The sequence below is a fragment of the Pimephales promelas genome, chromosome 1 (assembly GCF_988280905.1).
Source record: "Pimephales promelas chromosome 1, fPimPro1.hap1.1, whole genome shotgun sequence".
Classification (NCBI taxonomy): Eukaryota; Metazoa; Chordata; class Actinopteri; order Cypriniformes; family Leuciscidae; genus Pimephales; species Pimephales promelas.
Window position 1 is genome coordinate 12,516,948 of NC_142769.1, and position 19,646 is coordinate 12,536,593.

General features: G+C 40.8%; 1 protein-coding gene across 1 annotated transcript; it reads right to left on the reverse strand.

Moving 5' to 3' along the window:
- Positions 1-16,252: 16,252 nt before the first annotated feature.
- Positions 16,253-18,315, reverse strand: LOC148998358 (uncharacterized). The gene has a single exon (XM_089127346.1). The coding sequence runs from the start codon at positions 18,095-18,097 to the stop codon at positions 16,517-16,519; it is 1,581 nt and encodes a 526-aa protein (XP_088983472.1). The 5' UTR covers positions 18,098-18,315; the 3' UTR covers positions 16,253-16,516.
- Positions 18,316-19,646: the final 1,331 nt, after the last annotated feature.

Here is a 19,646-nt window from a genome sequence, read left to right on the forward strand (position 1 = left end):
TGCCGATAGCAGCGTCCATGTTATAGCAACCAAAACGTTTCAGTTTCACATTATTCTGGCGAGATCTGAAAGATATTCGCAATAACGAGCAAACAGGTGATTATGTACACTCACTGAGTGGATCTTATGAAAATGAAATATATATTTCTCGCTAGTAATGTAATCAAAACTTATTTATGCAGAAACTCAAAATATGCAGATAGCAGGGTCTTTATAGCAACCAAAACGTTTCAGTTTCACATTATTCTGGCGAGATCTGAAAAATATTTGCAATAACGAGCAAACAGGGGATGTACATTGACTGAGTGAATATTATGCTGAAAATAAAATATATATTTCTCGCTAGAAATGTAATCAAAACTTGTTTTTATGCAGAAACTAAGTCAAAATATGCAGATAGCAGCGTCCATGTTATAGCAACCAAAACGTTTCAGTTTCACATTATTCTGGTGAGATCTGAAAAATATTTGCAGTAACGAGCAAACAGGGAATTATGTACACTCACTGAGTGGATATTATGAAAATAAAATATATATTTCTCGCTAGAAATGTAATCAAAACTTGTTTTTTTATGCAGAAACCAACTGAAAATATAGTTTTTTTCACTAAACATGAAAGAAATGTCCGCCATGTTTTTCGTTCTCACAGCCGTAATCTTGAAAGTCACGTGACTCTGACGGAAAACAATAGGAGAAGAATAAGCAAAAAAAATGTAACAGTCATACAATTTAAGGGCCATTATTGTAACCCCTCTACGTTTTGCACTTTGGACCAACGTAGCCAGGGTACATTTTTATATGAGACTGGGTTGCCCAGAAAGTACAGAACTTAACAAATACTCAAATAAGAATTTTATTAACAATTCACTTTTGTGCTTTCAACACATTGGAGCACATCATTGTACACTGCAGCCACAGTCTCATTTCAAGACAGAAGTAGGATCTTGCATTTCAAACCAGACATTTAAAGGGATAGTTCACTTTGAAATTAATTTTTGATATGTTTTAGCTTACCTCAAGGGCATCCGAGATGTAGGTGTCTTTGTTTCCACAGCATTTTCAATTTTGACATTTTTCGGTCAAACCGTTGTTGTCTGTCAGTCATATAATGCAGGTTTAGGGGGTCCACCTCAAAGTGCATGCACAGCGAAGTCAAAATTAAACATGATTTAATGACTCGTGAATGTAAGTACACACTGATGGCCTAAGACATGAAACGAGCAGTTTGTGTGAGAAAACGAACAGTATTTATTTAACTGATCTGAATCAGATGTCCAACTGAACCGAACTAAACTGAACTGAACCGTCTCCAACGTTACGCCAGAAGTGATCTCTTGCGCGTCTACGTCACGTATTGTTTACACGGAGATTTCGGAAGTTTTACCTTTCACTAAACATATTTAGATATATCGAAATTGAAATCGTCAAATACAACCCATTCATCTCGGCTTCGCGTCGGGGTTATAATCAGCCTGTCAGGGTTTCTATTTGCTATAACAATGCCTCGGTCTACATTATCTCTTACATATAACCACTACATGCGTTCTTTTTACTAGTCCAGTGAAAACAAAATAAGTTTTCTTACCTTGGTCAAGCAGTTGCAAGATGAGCAATGTGGAAGACGACGACACTGTCTGTAGCAGCTTAATGTACTCAAATGTCTAGCTTGCTGCATTTCAAAAAGGCGGACTTTGACAGTAAGTGCTTTTGAATTAAAATTTGCCTGATTACATTAATTTGAATTCACTCAATATTCTCTCCATTTGGATTTAAAATAATAAAATGCTTAAGTTTTATTCAACTACAATGGGTGGTTTTTATTAAAAAAAAAACATTTTTATTTGAAATTTAATTAAATATTTGCGTCAAAATCAAAAACACAATTATATTGAATACATTTTAACCAAAAACATTCATTCAAGTCTACATGACCACAGAATCATTTCTTACAGTGCTAAAATTACTAACTAATATACATTTCAAAGATTAATAAAAACAAGTCAAAAGTCATATAAAAGTCATATAAAATGAAGCTTTTTAGGTAGGTTTAGTTTATTATATACAGTATATAAATATATATATATATATATACTGTATATATATACTTTTGTATATAGTTACAAAAGTTATTCAATGAAGAGCAGTCAAGGAAAGTCATCTTCATTAACAGTGCTTTTAACAATGTAGATTGTTCCAAAGCTGTTTTACAGTAGCTGCGTTTCCATTACCCTTCAATTTGCGCAAATTGAAATTGCGAAATGAAAATACGCTCAATGGAAACATGTCAGTTTTAAAGGGGGCAAAAAGTCATAAACAATAAAGCTATATAGCACAGCATTGGTGTGGTCAAACTAAAATGTTGGTGTTCAACTTTGCATTTTAAAAATACAACCGTTCATTTTTCGTTTTGCAACGACCATTTGGACATAATATGAGAGAGTTCTTTATTAAATTCATTTTAAAAAAAGAAACAATAATTACAGGAATAGGCCTAGCCTCTCTAAACCTCAAAGAAATGCTAACAAGATATTGAAGCAGAAATAAGGAAGAAACTGCAGGAACTCTGTGTCTTTCCCTGCCATTAATGCTTGGATAACACACCACATCTCCTTCCAATAATAATAATAATGTCTAGTGCGGTGCATGGATGTGAAATAGGTTATAAACCTACCAAAGTCTGTTGCCATGATTTTTTGAATGACTTATCGCGAGAGGAAAAAAATAACATATTTTTTTACAGCATAACATCGGTTAATGGAAACACCGTCATTTCGCAATAGTTTTTTATCGACATTTGGAAAATATCGCAAAAGTTTTGCGCAAATCTGTAATGGAAACTACCCTAGTGATAATAGGAAATCAAAGCAAATGTGAGTGTTTTGGCTTTATGACCGCTCTAGAATAAAGTTATTTTCCAGCTGAAGTTAGTTTTAATTGATTCACTTCCATCACAACGATCATTAGTTATTAACTTAGGTGCCGCTAATACGACACCGTTTTAACAGAAAACTTAATTCTACGCAAACTTTAAAAACGTGAAGAGAGTAATGTATTTGCACTGCAGTGAGTGATGTCTTTGTGTTTTTTTGTTAACATTAAAAACTTGTTTACACCTGATTTAAGATGCATTTTGGCTGATTGGATCACAATTAGATGAGAGAGTCGCATTCCCATGTACACCAGGTGTTTAATCCATCTCTTTTTTCAACTTTCAACCACTTCTGTCCTAATTTTTTTATGGCAGGGTCTATGGGGTCTATTTGTTTTCGACTATCTCAAATGTGCTTTTGACTACCTCTGGAAGAGGTCAAAATTGGTATCTCAAAACCTTTTATACCCCGTTTACACCTGTATTTAGCGTCATCCACTTGTTATTGGATTTATGGAAACTCATCGACACGTAGTACCAGGTGTAAACACTTTGTTTACTTGTAAACTTTGTTGCGTTTTAGATTAGGCACGGAGGCTTAGGCTCAACTGTTAAACTGTGAATTTGAGTTTTGAATCTGTGATGGATTTACGAAAGAGGGTTTTTAAAGACACTCTGTTGTTGTTTCTTATTTATTTACACACTTGTGCCATCAAACTGTAGTATAAACACAATATCCAACTTTTAGCATTTCAATATGGTTTTATATTAGTATGGCTGTGACTGATATTGCACGGATACGAGTGTGATATATATACATTAAAAGTGGCACTTTCAGTTGAATTTGGGGAAACCACTTAAAACAGTTGTTGTGTTGAGCTATTTCAAGTTTGATTTGGTTGTTGTCATTCAGCTGTGCACTCATCAATCACCTTCATTTTCACCTGCATATATGTTCTATTCTGTTTCAGTTCAGTGTCCTGTATTGTCTATGTTTAGTGTTTGTTGCTATCCATTTGCGTTTCTGTTGGATCTGTTGTTAATAAAAATTCGTATTGGATATTACGTCTTCCTCATATATATGTATGTGTGTATATATATATATATATATATATATATATATACATATTTTATGGTTTTATATCGAACTCTGGTGCAGAACATTTTATTCACTATTGACTTATTCACACATGATATTCTAATTTTGTTTAGTGACTTGTGTCTGTTTTGATATATATTTTTTAAATCAATACTGCAATTTATTCATCCTTTGAAAAGACAAGAAATTAAATTAAACAAATTCAAAAAGCAATTAAAGCCTTCCTCATTTATGTACATACGTTCACAGAGCGATTTCATGTGAAGTTCTACTCTCGGCAGTCAGGAGAATTTCTCTAATCAGAAGCAAAGAATCATCCATGTCCAAACGAGATGAGACTCCCCACACTTACTTCCTGTTGCAATAAATTATGGATCTTTAATTGTCAGAGGAAATAAGCATATAGCGACACACCTGACTGGCTAAACCACTAATAAAAAAATGAGAGCAAATTATTTCATTCAATTACATTCTGAATTTGCCTCGGGGCAGAATGAAAGCGGTGGATGACGGAGTGTGAGGGGTAATCTGAAGGACAATAATTCATTAAATTTTGAGGGAAGCCATTAATTCTGCTCTCTGGATGATCACAGACTTGCTAAAAAACAAAAAACAAAAAAAAAAAACACTACATCTCATTACATATGCATCTCAATACTTGCATCCAAGTGAATTAACTTGCAGTCTATGTTAGCATTGGATGATCTGATGGCATTTATTCCATTCAAAGACAGACTGTAAAGGCCCATTCACACCAAGGTCAATAACTATAATGGTAATTAGAAATGCATAGTCCTAGTCCACAACAATAAGGGTAATAGCACAGAGAAAATATATTGTTGGAATCACTTTCTGAACATTTTTTTTTTCCAGCAGATGAGCAATAAATACAGCAAACAGACAATCAGAATCGAATCTGCTTTAAGAGCATGAACATTTGCGGCGCATGCTTATAATAGAGAATAGTATCTATACAAAACTATGTAAAAGTCTTAGGCATGTTGATATTTTCATACAAAAAATGGTTTTGAGCCAGTTATTATATATTTTGCTGTTGTGTGTCATTAAGAAATATCATGTCCAAATTAATGTTAATAATATAGGAAGATTTTTGTATGCACAAGGAGTTTTACAACAGTCGGGTATGCTCCACACAGAGATCTAATCTCATCATCATTAAGTCCATCTGGTTTTTACGAAAGCCATGAACCACAACGTAAAAAAAGAAAAAAGTCTGCCTTGTATCTTGTTTTGCCATGTGCTCTTCTGTTAGTCTTTTGTCTTGGCCTGCAACACTCCTTTGTTCTGTTTTAGTATGTTTTTTGACCTTAAATAAAAAGAACATACCAAACTACGATCTGTAATTTTAAAGCATTCATGAATTACAGCCATTTAAGTGTTTTCACATCTATGCTCAAAAATGTGACAATTAACCAGTCAATGTTTGCTTCTGTTTGGAATGAAAGATTCTTGCAAGTTAATAGTCACAATAGTTTGTCAACAGAGCTACTGTTATGATGTTTTATGGTGATCTTGACTTATTTTGGAGCTTGACAAACATGATCAATGGCTGCATTTACACTGCAGGTCTTGATGGCCAAATCCGATTTTCTGACCATATCCGATTTTTTGACGACCTGCTTACATCATCTTTTAAAAGTGACCCATATCCGATTTTTGCATTTACACTATACACTGCTGAAACTACCAAATGCAGACGTTCCGACCCGGGAAATTAAGCAAAACAGCACGAAATTCAATGGATGCAGATGCAAATAAAATTATCAAGTGTTTTCTTTCCACAATATTTCAATAAGTCATCAAAACTTGGTCTCGTACGGCGGAGAAAAAAAGAGGAGACGCTCTAGCCACGAGCACTTAAAACGATGCCTCATATCTCGTAAAATGTCTTAAAAAACTGAGTTATTTCTGTAACAACCCTGCATTTTTGCCTGCACTCTTCACCGCAAACACTCAAAAGACATGAAACCTCCGCATTGCTCCACTGTGTGTATCCTTTCTTCCATCGCGCCTATAATCACGCACTTTTTAATTACACACGACTTGCATTACAGGGGAGTATCCGATTTGTCCGCTTTCATGGCACACGCAAATATCCGATTTATTACCACATATGAATGAGGCCTGAATCCGATCTGAGAAAATCGGAATCCATGCGGGTTTTTTTCCTGCTTACACGTTCACCAGTCATATTCGATCTGTGCCACATGAGAGGAAAAAATTTGGGTCACTTGAACCAAGCAGTGTAAAAGAGGCCAATATGAACTATCTAATTTTATGAAATGTAGATTCATTCATAAAAAAATGTCCCTTTTGCATTTCATCGAAATAATATCATCATACGCGGTTTGGAATGACATGTTACTGAGTCATTATAATGACAAAATGTTCCTTTTTGAGCAAATCGTAAACACCAAACTGTTCAGGAGGTTTTATGCAGAGAAATAATTATGGATAAATTACAGTAAAGTACGAGTACAACTTTAAAGCTACCATGAAGTTTTATGGATTAAAAATTATTTCTGATGGCAGCGTGAAGCAGCTCGTAAACAGCATCAAGGCGACCAGGACACTTTATTATTTTCTGGACTCGATCAGCAAATACAGACCAGTGTGAATTTATGAAAACTGTGAAGTACCATTGTCAAGTGGAAATGCTGAACCTGTACATGCTCTCGCTGAAACAACGGCTCATGTTCCCGTCATGCTCCACAGGAAGTGGAAATAAGGGATAGAAGGAGGCAGATAAAAGAGAGACAATTTAAAGCACCATTTCCTCCTCTGTTGCTTCTGGACGTTACTCAGAGAAAGGTGGCGTGTGTTCTGTGCTGTCAGCTCAAAATTATAAAAGCCTTTTCTCTTTCTGTTTGTTCTCACTGAAAACAAGATGGAGGAGAGAATGGAGAACTCATCTGCCCGCTGGCATGTCGTTTGTACATGACAACTGAAGCGAGCGGCCGCTAATGTACACGACCTCGTACACTCTTGTATCTCTCATGAAAGATCAGATGATATTTGTGATAAAATGTTTATGTGAGTCTCTTCAATTATAGGCGCTTTTACATCCTACGTATATGCTGATTTTTGTAAAAATTTACCTGTGCACATTTAAACTTTCTTTTCTTTTTTTGTCACATCAAGGTCACATTAAACTTTTTTTCCTATCAAAATTTATTATAAAAATATGAATAATTACACAGAAGTGTGGCATAATTTCCACAACCAACAAATCTGTCAGATGAATGGATAGATAGATAGAAAGATGGATAGATAGATGGCTTAATTTTGTAATATAATCTATAGATTCTCCTGTCTCTTTGTCCCTATTAACTTTCAATCCAAACCTTGGGTCGGACAGACCAGAATCACTGGGGTTGATGCAGTTACTTCATGATGTGTTAATTGGTAACACTTTAGAATGTTAGTTTAATTGAACTTTTGTCATTAAAGTGATTTAGTGTTTAATGACACCTTAGTCCGTCATTAAGCACGTTTCCATTTGTGCAAAACTTTCGCGCTTTTTTCTAAATGTCAATAAAATCTATTGTGAAATGACGGCTTTTCCATTAACGGATGTTGTGCTACTAAAACGGCATTTTTTCCTCTCGCGATAAGTCATTACAAAAATCATGACAACGGACATTGGTAGGTTTATATATATCCCAGCCAGCGTACTAGACATTATAATTATTAATAATAGGAGATGAGGTGTGTTATCCCTTAAAGGTCTTGTAGGCAGGAATTTTATTAAAAAAAAACTTTTTTCCAATTTTTTTTTAAACTTTCAATATATATATACATATATATATATATATATATATATATATATATATATATATATATATATATATATATATATATATGTCAATGCATAATTAAAATGTAAGTACTCTGATAAAAAGAGTATAAAAATCGAGTGACTCTAGACCGTTTAATCTGCACTAAACACAGCTCATTATTTCAAACCGGGACAAAACAACGGATTGGCTTAGGCGACTGTCACTCTCTCGCAACCATGGCAACCACCCTTTTGCCAAACAGGACCTGCCCACTTGCGTGTAACCAGATCACATGCCCTTGTTTGAGCTTGGAAGATGCAAAACTCAACGCAGGTCCTCTTGTCCAAGAAGTGTTCCTTCCCCTGCACTTCGACCACCCCGTCCTCGGCCTCTACTTCCTCGGACCCTATTTGCACGGCCTCTTGCACGACCTCCTCTGCAAGTTCGCCCTCAACTGCGGATCTCTCCTTGAGCTGACGATGCGGTAACATGACATCATGACGTTTGCGTAAACATACATGCCACTTTTGGCATGTTATCTATATGCATTTTGAGCTATCTGCGTGTATGCATGTATGTACATGCCGTTAAATGTCCGAGCAAAACGAAGCAAAATGTAGATCTACATCTGGGGAGCGATATTTTTTTCCTTGGATGGTATGGGAAGACTCATAAATGCTATTAACCCCACTGTCCTCATCAGAGTCAACAATGTTTTCATCATGGAAACTCTTATATGCAGAACACCATATATCTTATGAATCTTACACGAAATTCATCTTCATCACAGTGTAAATGATGGCAATGGAAAAACCTGTATCATGCAACCTGTTTTTAGCTTTGCCTTAGGCTATATAACTAGCTCGTTGTCGAATCAATAAATATATATTTAAAACTTTACCAATAGCTTGATAGTGAGTACTAAAATACATCTTATTTGTTTATCTTCATAATGATAAAGTTAAGATTTTTTTATTACATGTGATTCTGACATGATGTCAATGCACTGCGCTCCTTCCTCTCCACTCGTCTCAGGTAAATAATGTGTCTTCAGCTCAGCAGTCGCGCGTTCATGTGTTTTGGGGGCGTGGCTTTGGAAGGAGCCCAGAAGGGAGGGGGTGGAAGTGAAGTGAATGGAAATAATGAGCTGTCTTTAAAACATGAGAGGTCGTGAGAGGTCTACAGACACTTGATTTTTATACTTTCTTTTTCAGAGTAATTATGCATTGATACAGAAAGTTTAAACAAATTTGGAATTTTTTTTTTTTATATATATATATGTAAAATTACTGCCTACAATACATTTAATGGCAAGGAAAGACCCTTATACTGTGAAAGCTCATAGCCTAAGAAGTTTATGGGGGTTTCTCCCTCATTTCTCCTCCGAGGTCTTGATTGTAGCATTTCTTTGAGGTTTGGAATTCAGTAGTCTATTTCTTTAATTATTGTTTCTTTTTCATGAATTTAATAAAGAACTATGTCACGTATTCTGTTCAAACGGTCAGTGTACTTTTGTGTCCATTTGTTTTTTTTTCTTTTTAACCCATAATTTTGCAAAAGGAAAAATTAACGATTGTTGTATTTTTGAAGCATAAAGTTGAATACCAAAATTTCAATTTGAACTGTACAGACCAAATGCTGCATTAAAAAAAAAAATAAAAAAAAAATAGACGGATTTTCAGATTTTTGTTTATGACTTTTGGCCCCTTTATTAAACATTTAAAATATTCACAAATTATAATGAAAAAAATTAGATTTCACTGGTTTTCTAAGGCCCAATTAGAACCTGGAAATTATATTTTTCCCACAGTGCTGAATGAGAAGAGCTACAGTATGTCTATTTATAGGCGAGTTATAGGCTAATGATTATACATGTGTCTGAAAAAATACCTATGCATTTTAATTGTTTTTTAATGAACTATTGTTTTCTAAATCATGTCGGCTAAAACATATCTCCGCTGTAAGGCGGATCCACCTTTAGAGATAAATGCACCTTTCATATGGATTACATAATCAGAAGGTAGGCTATTAGCTTTCAATTCAAATTTGTTTGTTTAAAAGTGGACGTTTCAAGCTTTGGCCAACATAAGCTATATTTTGTGTCAGTTCTCGCGCTCCAGTTCAAGGAGACCATGAAACCGCGCCTGATTGTTTTATTTTATTTTAGGAAAGCACAACGTTTTCTTGTTATTTTGAGCTTATGCAAATAAAAGTAGTTGTGAATAATGCATTATTATTTTCTGTATGGCCATAAATGATAGAGTATTTTAAATTTGTTTCCACTGTTGAAGGGAAAATGCAAAAAGTACCTCCCTGCCATGCGTGCTCCACACTCCGCAAACTGGATATGAGTCAAAATCTTGTGTTTTTGTGATAATCTTAGCCCCGTATTATTATTGTCTTACCTGTAAAATGAATGTGTAATGTTTATCAGCTGAAGTGCCCTTGAGAACCACAAGAGGGCACACCACACAGACTATTATCACTCCCTCACAAACTACATTACTCACTGCCCTGACTCATCACTGATTGCATTCAGCTGTATCTCATTACCTTGTTTAGCACATCCCTTATAAGCCTGGTTTTCATATTAACTTACTGTAAAGTTTTGTATGTTGTTACACTGCATTCCTGAGCGTTTCTACCTTGTTTCCGCTCTCCCGTTTTTTGAATTTCTTGCCTGTTCTTGCCTGGATTATTCTTCTGCCTCTGACCTCTACCTGTTTTGCCTGTTTTGTTTGTTCGTTCGTATGGACTGCCCACCTGTGTATTTGACCTTTGCCTGTTTATTGGATTATGTGTCTGGATTGTCCCTATTAAAGCTGCATTTGAATCTTAACTGCCGTGTCTCTGTGCAGTTTCGTGACAGAAAACTTGAGTCCAGAAGTCCGTCTCCGTCAGGGGAATCGGTCGATTGAAGAATATGTCGGAGAGTTTATTGAACTGGCACATCTCACCCCAATGAGCACAGAGTTTTAGATTATCTTTTTCCGAGGAGGACTATCTGAACTGCTCAGGTCATTGATGCTGGACCATGATCCTCACGGGACATTAGAACAATATATTGACCTGGCCCTGTTGTTGAGCGGTTCATCGTTTACTGTAGGCGTGGAGGAGCTCCGTGAACCCGCAGTATCCCCTCAGCCTAATCTCCATGTCACGCCAGCCATCAAGCTTGCCCTCGGATCGGTCTATGGGCGTCCAGGACTGATGTCCACTTTGTCACAGCCACCGCTGATGTCAGCGCTGATGTCAGACCGTCATTCCAGAGCCATGTCCTAAGGTGGCCACCATTCCTGAGTATAATCACATCACCCCTGACCAGCCTGATCTTCACGTCAGCCCTGACCAGCCTGATCTTCAAGTCAGCCCTGGCCAGCCTGATCTTCACGTCACGCCTGGCCAGCCTGAGCTGCTTCACGTCAGTCCAGCTGAGTCTATGCATCACGTCAGGGCCACCGAACCTGAGACTGCCACGTCGTGCTTGCCACACAAGAGCCTGTTCACGTCCCGTCTGCCTAGCCAGAGACTGTTCATGTCCCGTCTGCCGAGCCAGAGACTGTTCACGTTCCGTCTGCCGAGCCAGAGACTGTTCATGTCACGTCTGCCGAGCCAGAGACTGTTCACGTCCCCTCTGCCGAGCCAGAGACTGTTCACGTCCTGTCTGCCGAGCCTGTGTCGCCGTTCAAGATGGCCATTCCTTGTCTGTTCCTGAACCGGTGTCTGTTCCTAAACCAATGTCTGTTTCCTTTGTTCCTCAGCCGGTGTCTGTTCCTGAGCCACGGTCTGCTCCTGAGCCGCTGTCTATTCCTGAGCCACTGTCTGCTCTGCCCAGGTCCCCTGAACTGTCTGCTCCGCCCTGGTCGCATACACAGCCTGTTCCACCCTGGCCGTCTGACCAGCCTCAGTCTCCAGGCTCTTTTCCGCTCCATGGGCCTGGCCCTCAGACTATTATCACTCCCTCGCAAACTACATTTCCCATAACTCACTGCCCAGACTCATCACTGATTGCATTCACCTGTATCTCATTACCTTGTTTAGCTCACCCCTTATAAGCCTGGTTTTCACATTCTCTCACTGCAAAGTATTGTATGTTGTTACACTGCATTCCTGAGCGTTTCTCCATGGTTTCCTGTCTTAGTTGGGTCATCTATAGCCGTTTTGTGACCGTGGAGAGCGAAGGTTCGTTTCTCACTGGATTTGTCATCTATAAAGGTTAAAGAAAAAAATGAGCCGGGGTGCCCCTCGCAAAAATGTGGGGACATTTTGTGAGAGTCCGATATCCAAAATGGCTGCCGTCGGCCAAGCTGTGAAGATAACTTTTGAATGGTTTTGCCCACAGTGCTGCATAATACATGGTTTCTGAGACTATTTGGGTCAAGAAATTCATAAATTATGTAGATTTATTAATTTTACCTATTTTTGAAAGATGACAAATTCAAGATGGCCGCCAATTGGCTCTTTAAGGTGAGACACCACTACAGGTGAATAGGGTAAAAATTTTAACTTGCAGATATCACCATGAAACTTTACCAGTTGATTACTCGCATGAATAGGAGAAAAAAAATGTATTGCGAGTTTTCTGTAATTGTTTGTTTAAATATGCTAATCAGGCTATATCTAATTAAATATGCACTAATTTGCAGATATTTTGAAGTGACAAATCTCACCATTGAAAAAAATAAGGTTCAAAATTATTTTAGCATTTTCTTGATATATTCAATGAAAAGACATCACCTGAGGGGACTATAAATATCTCTTTTTGTTACCCTGGAAATCAGAAAATACTGCCAATAGCATTAAACAGATTTCTGCCCTATTTTTAGGCATAAAATGACAAATAAATCAGGCCAAGAATGATATATCAACAAATCCCTCTGGAAAAACCTTCACAATATAGTTGGGAATAAGACTGTACAGTTTGTTGTATAGGTGCTACAGAAGTGTAAAATCGGCACTAGGAGTGTAAGAAAAAATGTCTCCCTCGTTCCCTGAGTAGGGAATGGAGACGTTACGCTGAGTGAGGACGAATGGGGTTTCGCTAAGAAAGCCTATCGACTTCGAGTATTAAAAAATGAGCCAATGGCAAAGAAATGTCATGGGTCTGTGGGATTTGCATGGAGCAACTCCGCCCCACCTCGTGGATATAAAAGGAGGACGCCGGCAACATGCAGATATGTTTCTTCGCTGAGGAGCCAAGACTGAACTCAGGCGGTCCCCGCGGTACAGCGAAAGTGGCAGGAAGACGTAATGTCTCCGTTCTCTTCTCAGGGAACAAGGGTTAAATATGTAACCGAGACATTCCCTTTTGTTTTTATTCCGAGTTACGTCGAGTGACAATAAATGGGGTTCCAGTCTAATCAAGCCAGCTTTACAGCTGTCTTCCAGTGCCCTGCGTAAGTCTGACCTCCCTGTTGTGAGACTGGCATGGATGAAGGACTCGTACTTAACAAAGGAATACCAAGGTAAACAGGGATGCATATCTCAGAGGAAATATGCAAATAGTGCCTGTCTGAAAGGGGGAAGGGGGTAGCATACGGATAACACTGCACCCCAGCCCAGCCCGAAGGGTTGAATATTTCAACCCCAGGGGGCAAGGTGGCTTGCCAAGGGAAAGACACGTGCTCAGAGAGACTTACATTGGAAATACACTTGGGGGTCGCCCAGAGGGGGAACCATGCACACGGAGGCACCTAGCCTAGCAGTGCTGGAGAAACTCAGGGCTTAACGGGGGATGCTTGATGGGAGAAGCTCACCTGAGGAAAAAAATTGCATGTATCCAGTCCGTAGAGTGGAGTGGCGAGCAAGCAAAGACAGATAAGTGGGTGGTTGAAGCGAGTACACGAGAGGACACTGGCTCCACTCGGAGATTGTAGAATCTGGTGAATGACCTGCAGCTCTGCAAATGTCTGTTAGAGAGGCACCATGCGCTATAGAGCCCAAGAGGAAGCCACACTCCGGGTGGAGTGGGCAGTCACACCAAGGGGGCATGGTTGACCTTGCTGCTGGTATGCCAAAGCAATGGCATCCATTACCCAGTGAGACAGCTTCTGCTTGGAGAGAGCCTTTCCCTTCAGCTTTCCACCATAACAGACAAAGAGCTGGTCCGAGGTCCTGAAACATAGTGTTCTGTCAACATAGGCACGGAGAACGCGTACTGGACAGAGCAGTGCCAAGGCTGGGTCTGCCTCCTCCAGGGGCAGCGCTTGCAGGTTCACCACCTGGTCCCTAAAGGGAGTGGTGGGAACCTTGGGCACATATCCAGGCCGGGGTCTCAGGATCATGTCAATGGCTTTGTCAATGGAGAATGCGTGTAAGTCCCCTACCCTCTTGATGGAGGCCAGTGCAACCAGTAGAGCTGTCTTCATTGACAGGAAGTTAAGCTCTACTGAATACAGAGGCTCAAAGGGAGCACTCTGCCGGGGAGATAGAACCATTGAGAGGTCCCAAGAGGGAACGAGGAGGATTTAGTCTCCTCGATCAGGTCGTGCTTTCCCAAGGACTTACTTCCCACTGCGTCATGATATGTGGTGATAGCGGCGACATACACTTTCTTCGCTCCATCCCATCTTGCAGGAAGGGAAGCACGACATTAATCGAGCATCTACAGGGGTCTTCTCTGCAAGTAGAGCACCAGTTGACGAAGAGGTTCCACTTCAACGCGTAGAAATGTCTCTAGATGATGCTCTAGTCTAGCGTAAGTGATAGAAAAGTCTTTTTAGGCAAGTCCTGCCACTCGGCCGCCATCTTGGCAATGCCTCAGGGCAGCTATTTCGGACTAACAAGACCAGGTTCCTATCTAAATGAATGGGCAGAGAGTCAGAACTGCAGTTTCAATGGTCACCGGGACATAAAAACTGCATGTATAGAAACAGCAGTACATTATGACAAAAATCGCTGAAAAAGTTTGATGACTTTGCCCCAAAATAAGGTTTGAAACTCCCTTTTCCCCACAGGCTATACTATTACTACGCATGCGCAAGGGTTCTCATCTCCACTGTCGCAAACATCAAATGTGCGTGTGGATCAGTGGAACCAGACGATAGGCTTAAATGTCTCCCTGCTTGACTGTTAAAAGCAGACGATTGGCTTTCCAGTGGGAGGGTTGGGACATGTGCATACAACCGCCATCTCTGGCGTTACGGGTTTTCCCTATATAGTTGTATTGAGGATTTAGGAAGTGGCATGTCTCTATATAAATTATCTCTGGTGATAGTAGATACCAGCACTGGTGGTAGGGTACTCAAACCTGCCTTGTCCCATCCAGTGGCACAACTAGCCAGTGTCAAAGGGGTATGTAAAAAAAAAAAATTGCACCAAGTGTAAACGCAGCCTCTGACGGCAGGTCAGAGTAACTGGTACTTGGAGCCTCAATTTCATGCTATTGGTAGTATTTTCTGATTTCCAGGGTAACAAAAAGAGATATTTATAGTCCCCACAGGTGATGTCTTTTCATTGAATATATCAAGAAAATGCTAAAATAATTTTGCACCTTTTTTCAATGGTGAGATTCGTCACTTCAAAATATATGCAAATTAGTGCATATTTAATTAGATATAGCCTGATTAGCATATTTAAACATAAAATTACAGAAAACTCGCAATACTTTTTTTTCTCGTATGCATGCGAGTAATAAACTGGTAAATTTTCATGGTGATATCTGCAAGTTAAAATTTCTCACCTTAAAGGTCTCACCTTAAAGAGCCAATTGGTGGCCATCTTGAATTTGAAGGTCAAAAATAGGTAAAATCAATAAATCTACATAATTTATGAATTTCTTGACCCAAATAGTCTCAGAAACCATGTATTATGCAACACTGTGGGCAAAACCATTCAAAAGTTAATTTCACAGCTTGGCCGACGGCAGCCATTTGGGTTTCGGGCTCTCACAAAATTTCCCCACATTTTTGCGAGGGGCACCCCGGCTCATTTTTTTCTTTAAGCTTTATAGATGACAAATCCAGTAGAAACGAACCTTCGCTCTCCACGGTCACAAAACGGCTATAGATGACCCAACTGTCTCCCGCTTTTTGGATTTCTTGCCTGTTCTTTGGATTATTCTTTTGCCTCTGACCTCTACCTGTTTTGCCTGTTTTGTTTGTTCGTTCATATGGACTGCCTACCTGTGTATTTGACCTTTGCCTGTTTATCGGATTACCTGTCTGGATTGTCCCTATTAAAGCTGCATTTGGATCTTAATGTTGTGGTATGGATGGCGGATGAACCCAGAAGCAGACGGTGTGCAATCACAGATAGTTTATTGTAGACAAATAGGGGAAAAGCAAAAGCCCACGAGGGGGCAAAACAAGACTCTGACAAGGTGACAGACTAGACAAGGTACAGACAAAATTCTACTAAATAAACGACTGACACGAGCAATAGAAAACCAGGACAAATACTCTTCACAGGTAATTACAAACTTGGCACGGATAACACTTGGCAACATTTGTCAACATATGGCAATGAACCGACCCAGGACAGCAAACACAAGGGGATTAAATAGGGAACACTAATGACGAGGACAGGTGAGACTGACTAGACAATAATGACGAGACGAGGATAACAAGGGGGCGGAGTAAAGAAACGAGACAACACAAGCACATGGCCCAAACAGACCATGCGCTTGTACACAAAACATGATTCTGTCATGATCCTGCCTCATGACCAGAGAAAATCAACCACAAGAGGGCAGAATCATGACAGAACCCCCACCTTAAGGAGCGGCTACCAGACGCTCCTCAAGGGGACATTAAACACGGGACATGACAGACTGTGACAAAGACAAAAACCAACAGTACATAGCAAAAACCAACAAAGGCAAACAAGAATACACAACAACAGGGTTGGGGTGGAACATCAAAAATAATAAACAAGGAAGGGGAGGCGGAGGGACAACAAAGTCCTTGAGCGAGGGTCCAGGGTGCACAGGCGGGGCGGTGATCTTGGGACCACGGGGTATGGGCTTGGGACGGGGGGTCCGAACGGACTTGGGTGGAGTGGTGTGGGTAGAGGGAGAAACAATCCGGGGTTGAGACATGGCAGGGGAGACAGGAGAAACAAGCGGAAGTCCAGGGGCAGTGGAGACAGGGACAAATGGGGAAACAGTCCGGGAAATAGTGGAGACAGGGGCGACCGGGAAAACAGACTGGGGTACTGCATTAGTGGCAGCAGCAACAAACTCAGAGGATGGGGAAACAGGACTCCTGACGGGGGACATGACAGGCGAAAGGACAGGACTGGGTGCAGCGCTCTCTGTGGCGGGCTCCGGTCTTGCGCTCTCGGCGGCTGGCGCGGGTTCGGCGCTCTCGGCGGCTGGCGCGGGTTCGGCGCTCTCGACGGCTGTAGACACGGGACAAGACAATATGCCAGACCTGGCTGGAACTTCCAGAATCTTGGCTAGACTTGACAGGTACTTGGACAAAGTTCTTGTCGCAACGGCAATAGGCAACTCCTGATCTGCTGACACTGACCGCAAAACAGCCTCAGCAGCCGAATCAGCTGCAGCCCTCTCAGCGGCGCTCACGACAGCAGGCTCAGGAACGGTGTCCTCAGCAGCGGGCTCTGGGACAGCGCTTACAGCAGCGGGCTCTGGGACAGCGCTTACAGCAGCGGGCTCTGGGACAGCGCTTACAGCAGCGGGCTCTGGGACAGCGCTTACAGCAGCGGGCTCTGGGACAGGTGGAGATGAAGGACGAGAGGCCCCCCTCCTCCTCCTTTTCTTCCTAGGCCGTGGCACGGACGTAGTAGACGGACCCTTGACCGGTTGGAGAAGCTCAATGGGGGCTGTAACTGGTGCAGGAAGGGCAGTCTCAGACAGCGTAGACTCTGTCGAGGATGATTCAGAAGGAGAATCCCATGAACTCCGTCTCTCTCGCTTGCCACGGAGATGAGGTGGTGTGGACGAAACCTCAGGAGAAGATACGGAGGAAACCAGATCCCCTTGAGTGACCACAGCAAGAACACAACCCTCCGGGATCACGGGCAGCTTGGCGGATGATGAGCCTGTGGGTGCCTGTGACTCTCTCCGAGACAAGCAATCCACCAACTCAGTGAACGGATAAGTCACCAGCTCCTCCCGTTCAACCAGGGGTGGAAGAGAGTTGAGACCAGCGACGAGGTAGCAGTTTAGGAGGAACTCCGGAATGAAAAACCTCCTCTCGTTCACAACCCGGGCATACTCCCTTATCGATAGCTGTCCCTGAGCGGGAATCGGGAGCTTGCCTCTCCTCGAGTCAGCGATGGTCTTGGACCACCACTCCTTCAGTTCCTCAGAGTCATGCTTGACACTGGAGGACATACCATCTGCTGGGTTCGATTTTGGTCGGTTCATTCTGTTGTGGTATGGATGGCGGATGAACCCAGAAGCAGACGGTGTGCAATCACAGATAGTTTATTGTAGACAAATAGGGGAAAAGCAAAAGCCCACGAGGGGGCAAAACAAGACTCTGACAAGGTGACAGACTAGACAAGGTACAGACAAAATTCTACTAAATAAACGACTGACACGAGCAATAGAAAACCAGGACAAATACTCTTCACAGGTAATTACAAACTTGGCACGGATAACACTTGGCAACATTTGTCAACATATGGCAATGAACCGACCCAGGACAGCAAACACAAGGGGATTAAATAGGGAACACTAATGACGAGGACAGGTGAGACTGACTAGACAATAATGACGAGACGAGGATAACAAGGGGGCGGAGTAAAGAAACGAGACAACACAAGCACATGGCCCAAACAGACCATGCGCTTGTACACAAAACATGATTCTGTCATGATCCTGCCTCATGACCAGAGAAAATCAACCACAAGAGGGCAGAATCATGACACTTAACCCCCGTGTCTCTGAGCAATTTCGTGACAGTATGACATTTGACGAATTGCTTTCTAAATATGTAGCCTAATAAATGTTAAAATGTAATGATTATTATTATTTGTGTAGGATACACGTACCCCAAAAATATTCCTTTTTTGAACTGCCTGAAAAACTTTTTTTAGCGATAAATGGGAGTTTTTGCGAAAATGACGTGTTTCCATAGTGCATATTTGCAATTTAATTTGCGCAATTTGAAGGGTAATGCAAAAGCGGCTATTAGCCCCCATAGGCTTCATGGTCGAGTTTATTTACAAGATCCGGCACTGAATAAAAAAGCCGATTTTGTCTAATTGGGTGTCAAATTTCATTCAACTTCCCCTCCACTAGATGCCAGAGATGTCATACTTCATACCCGACTCAAAAAACGTCATACTTCTATACAAAATGTTTGAGTTAGAGTGCATTGAATCAGTGCGACAAAAGCAGAGCTAGTGTGCCATTTTATCAGAGCCTCTCCACGATCGCAGCGACAGTATTGTGGTGGAGACTTTGTCTAATGCCATTGGGTATGTTAAACGAGGTCAAAGTATTCATAGGACAGTTAGAGGGCAGGGTGGGGAGTCGCAATGACAATGACAGTAATCCGAGCTGTGCACGCGCGAGGCAGATCTGGCCGCGCTGCTTGTATCATCTCACTCATGACCTGTGTCTTGCTGTGGCGAGTGAGGTTTTGAACTAAACAGGCCTTGTTTACTTGTGTTTCCATTCATATGAATAATATATTTGTGCTCCATACATGGAATCAGAGTGCATACTGTATTAAATGGAAAATCTTTACAGAAAAGGGCAAATTGCAACATGCATTCAGTTTGTTTCTAGCATTTATTAGTAATGATTTACACAGTTTGTTTACTACTTACTACTGTATACCTGAGCTTTCAGTATTGGGCAATATAGCATACAGAAAATGAGGGACATTTAGGGGGGAAGGAGTGCTGCATTTTATCATTTAAACGTGACTTTTCATGAAAATTATATAATCCAAGGTTACCGTCCC

What these genes read in the sequence shown, in the direction of transcription:
- LOC148998358 (XM_089127346.1), bottom strand. Translation starts at nt 18,097, where the DNA reads ATGAACCGACCAAAATCGAACCCAGCAGATGGTATGTCCTCCAGTGTC.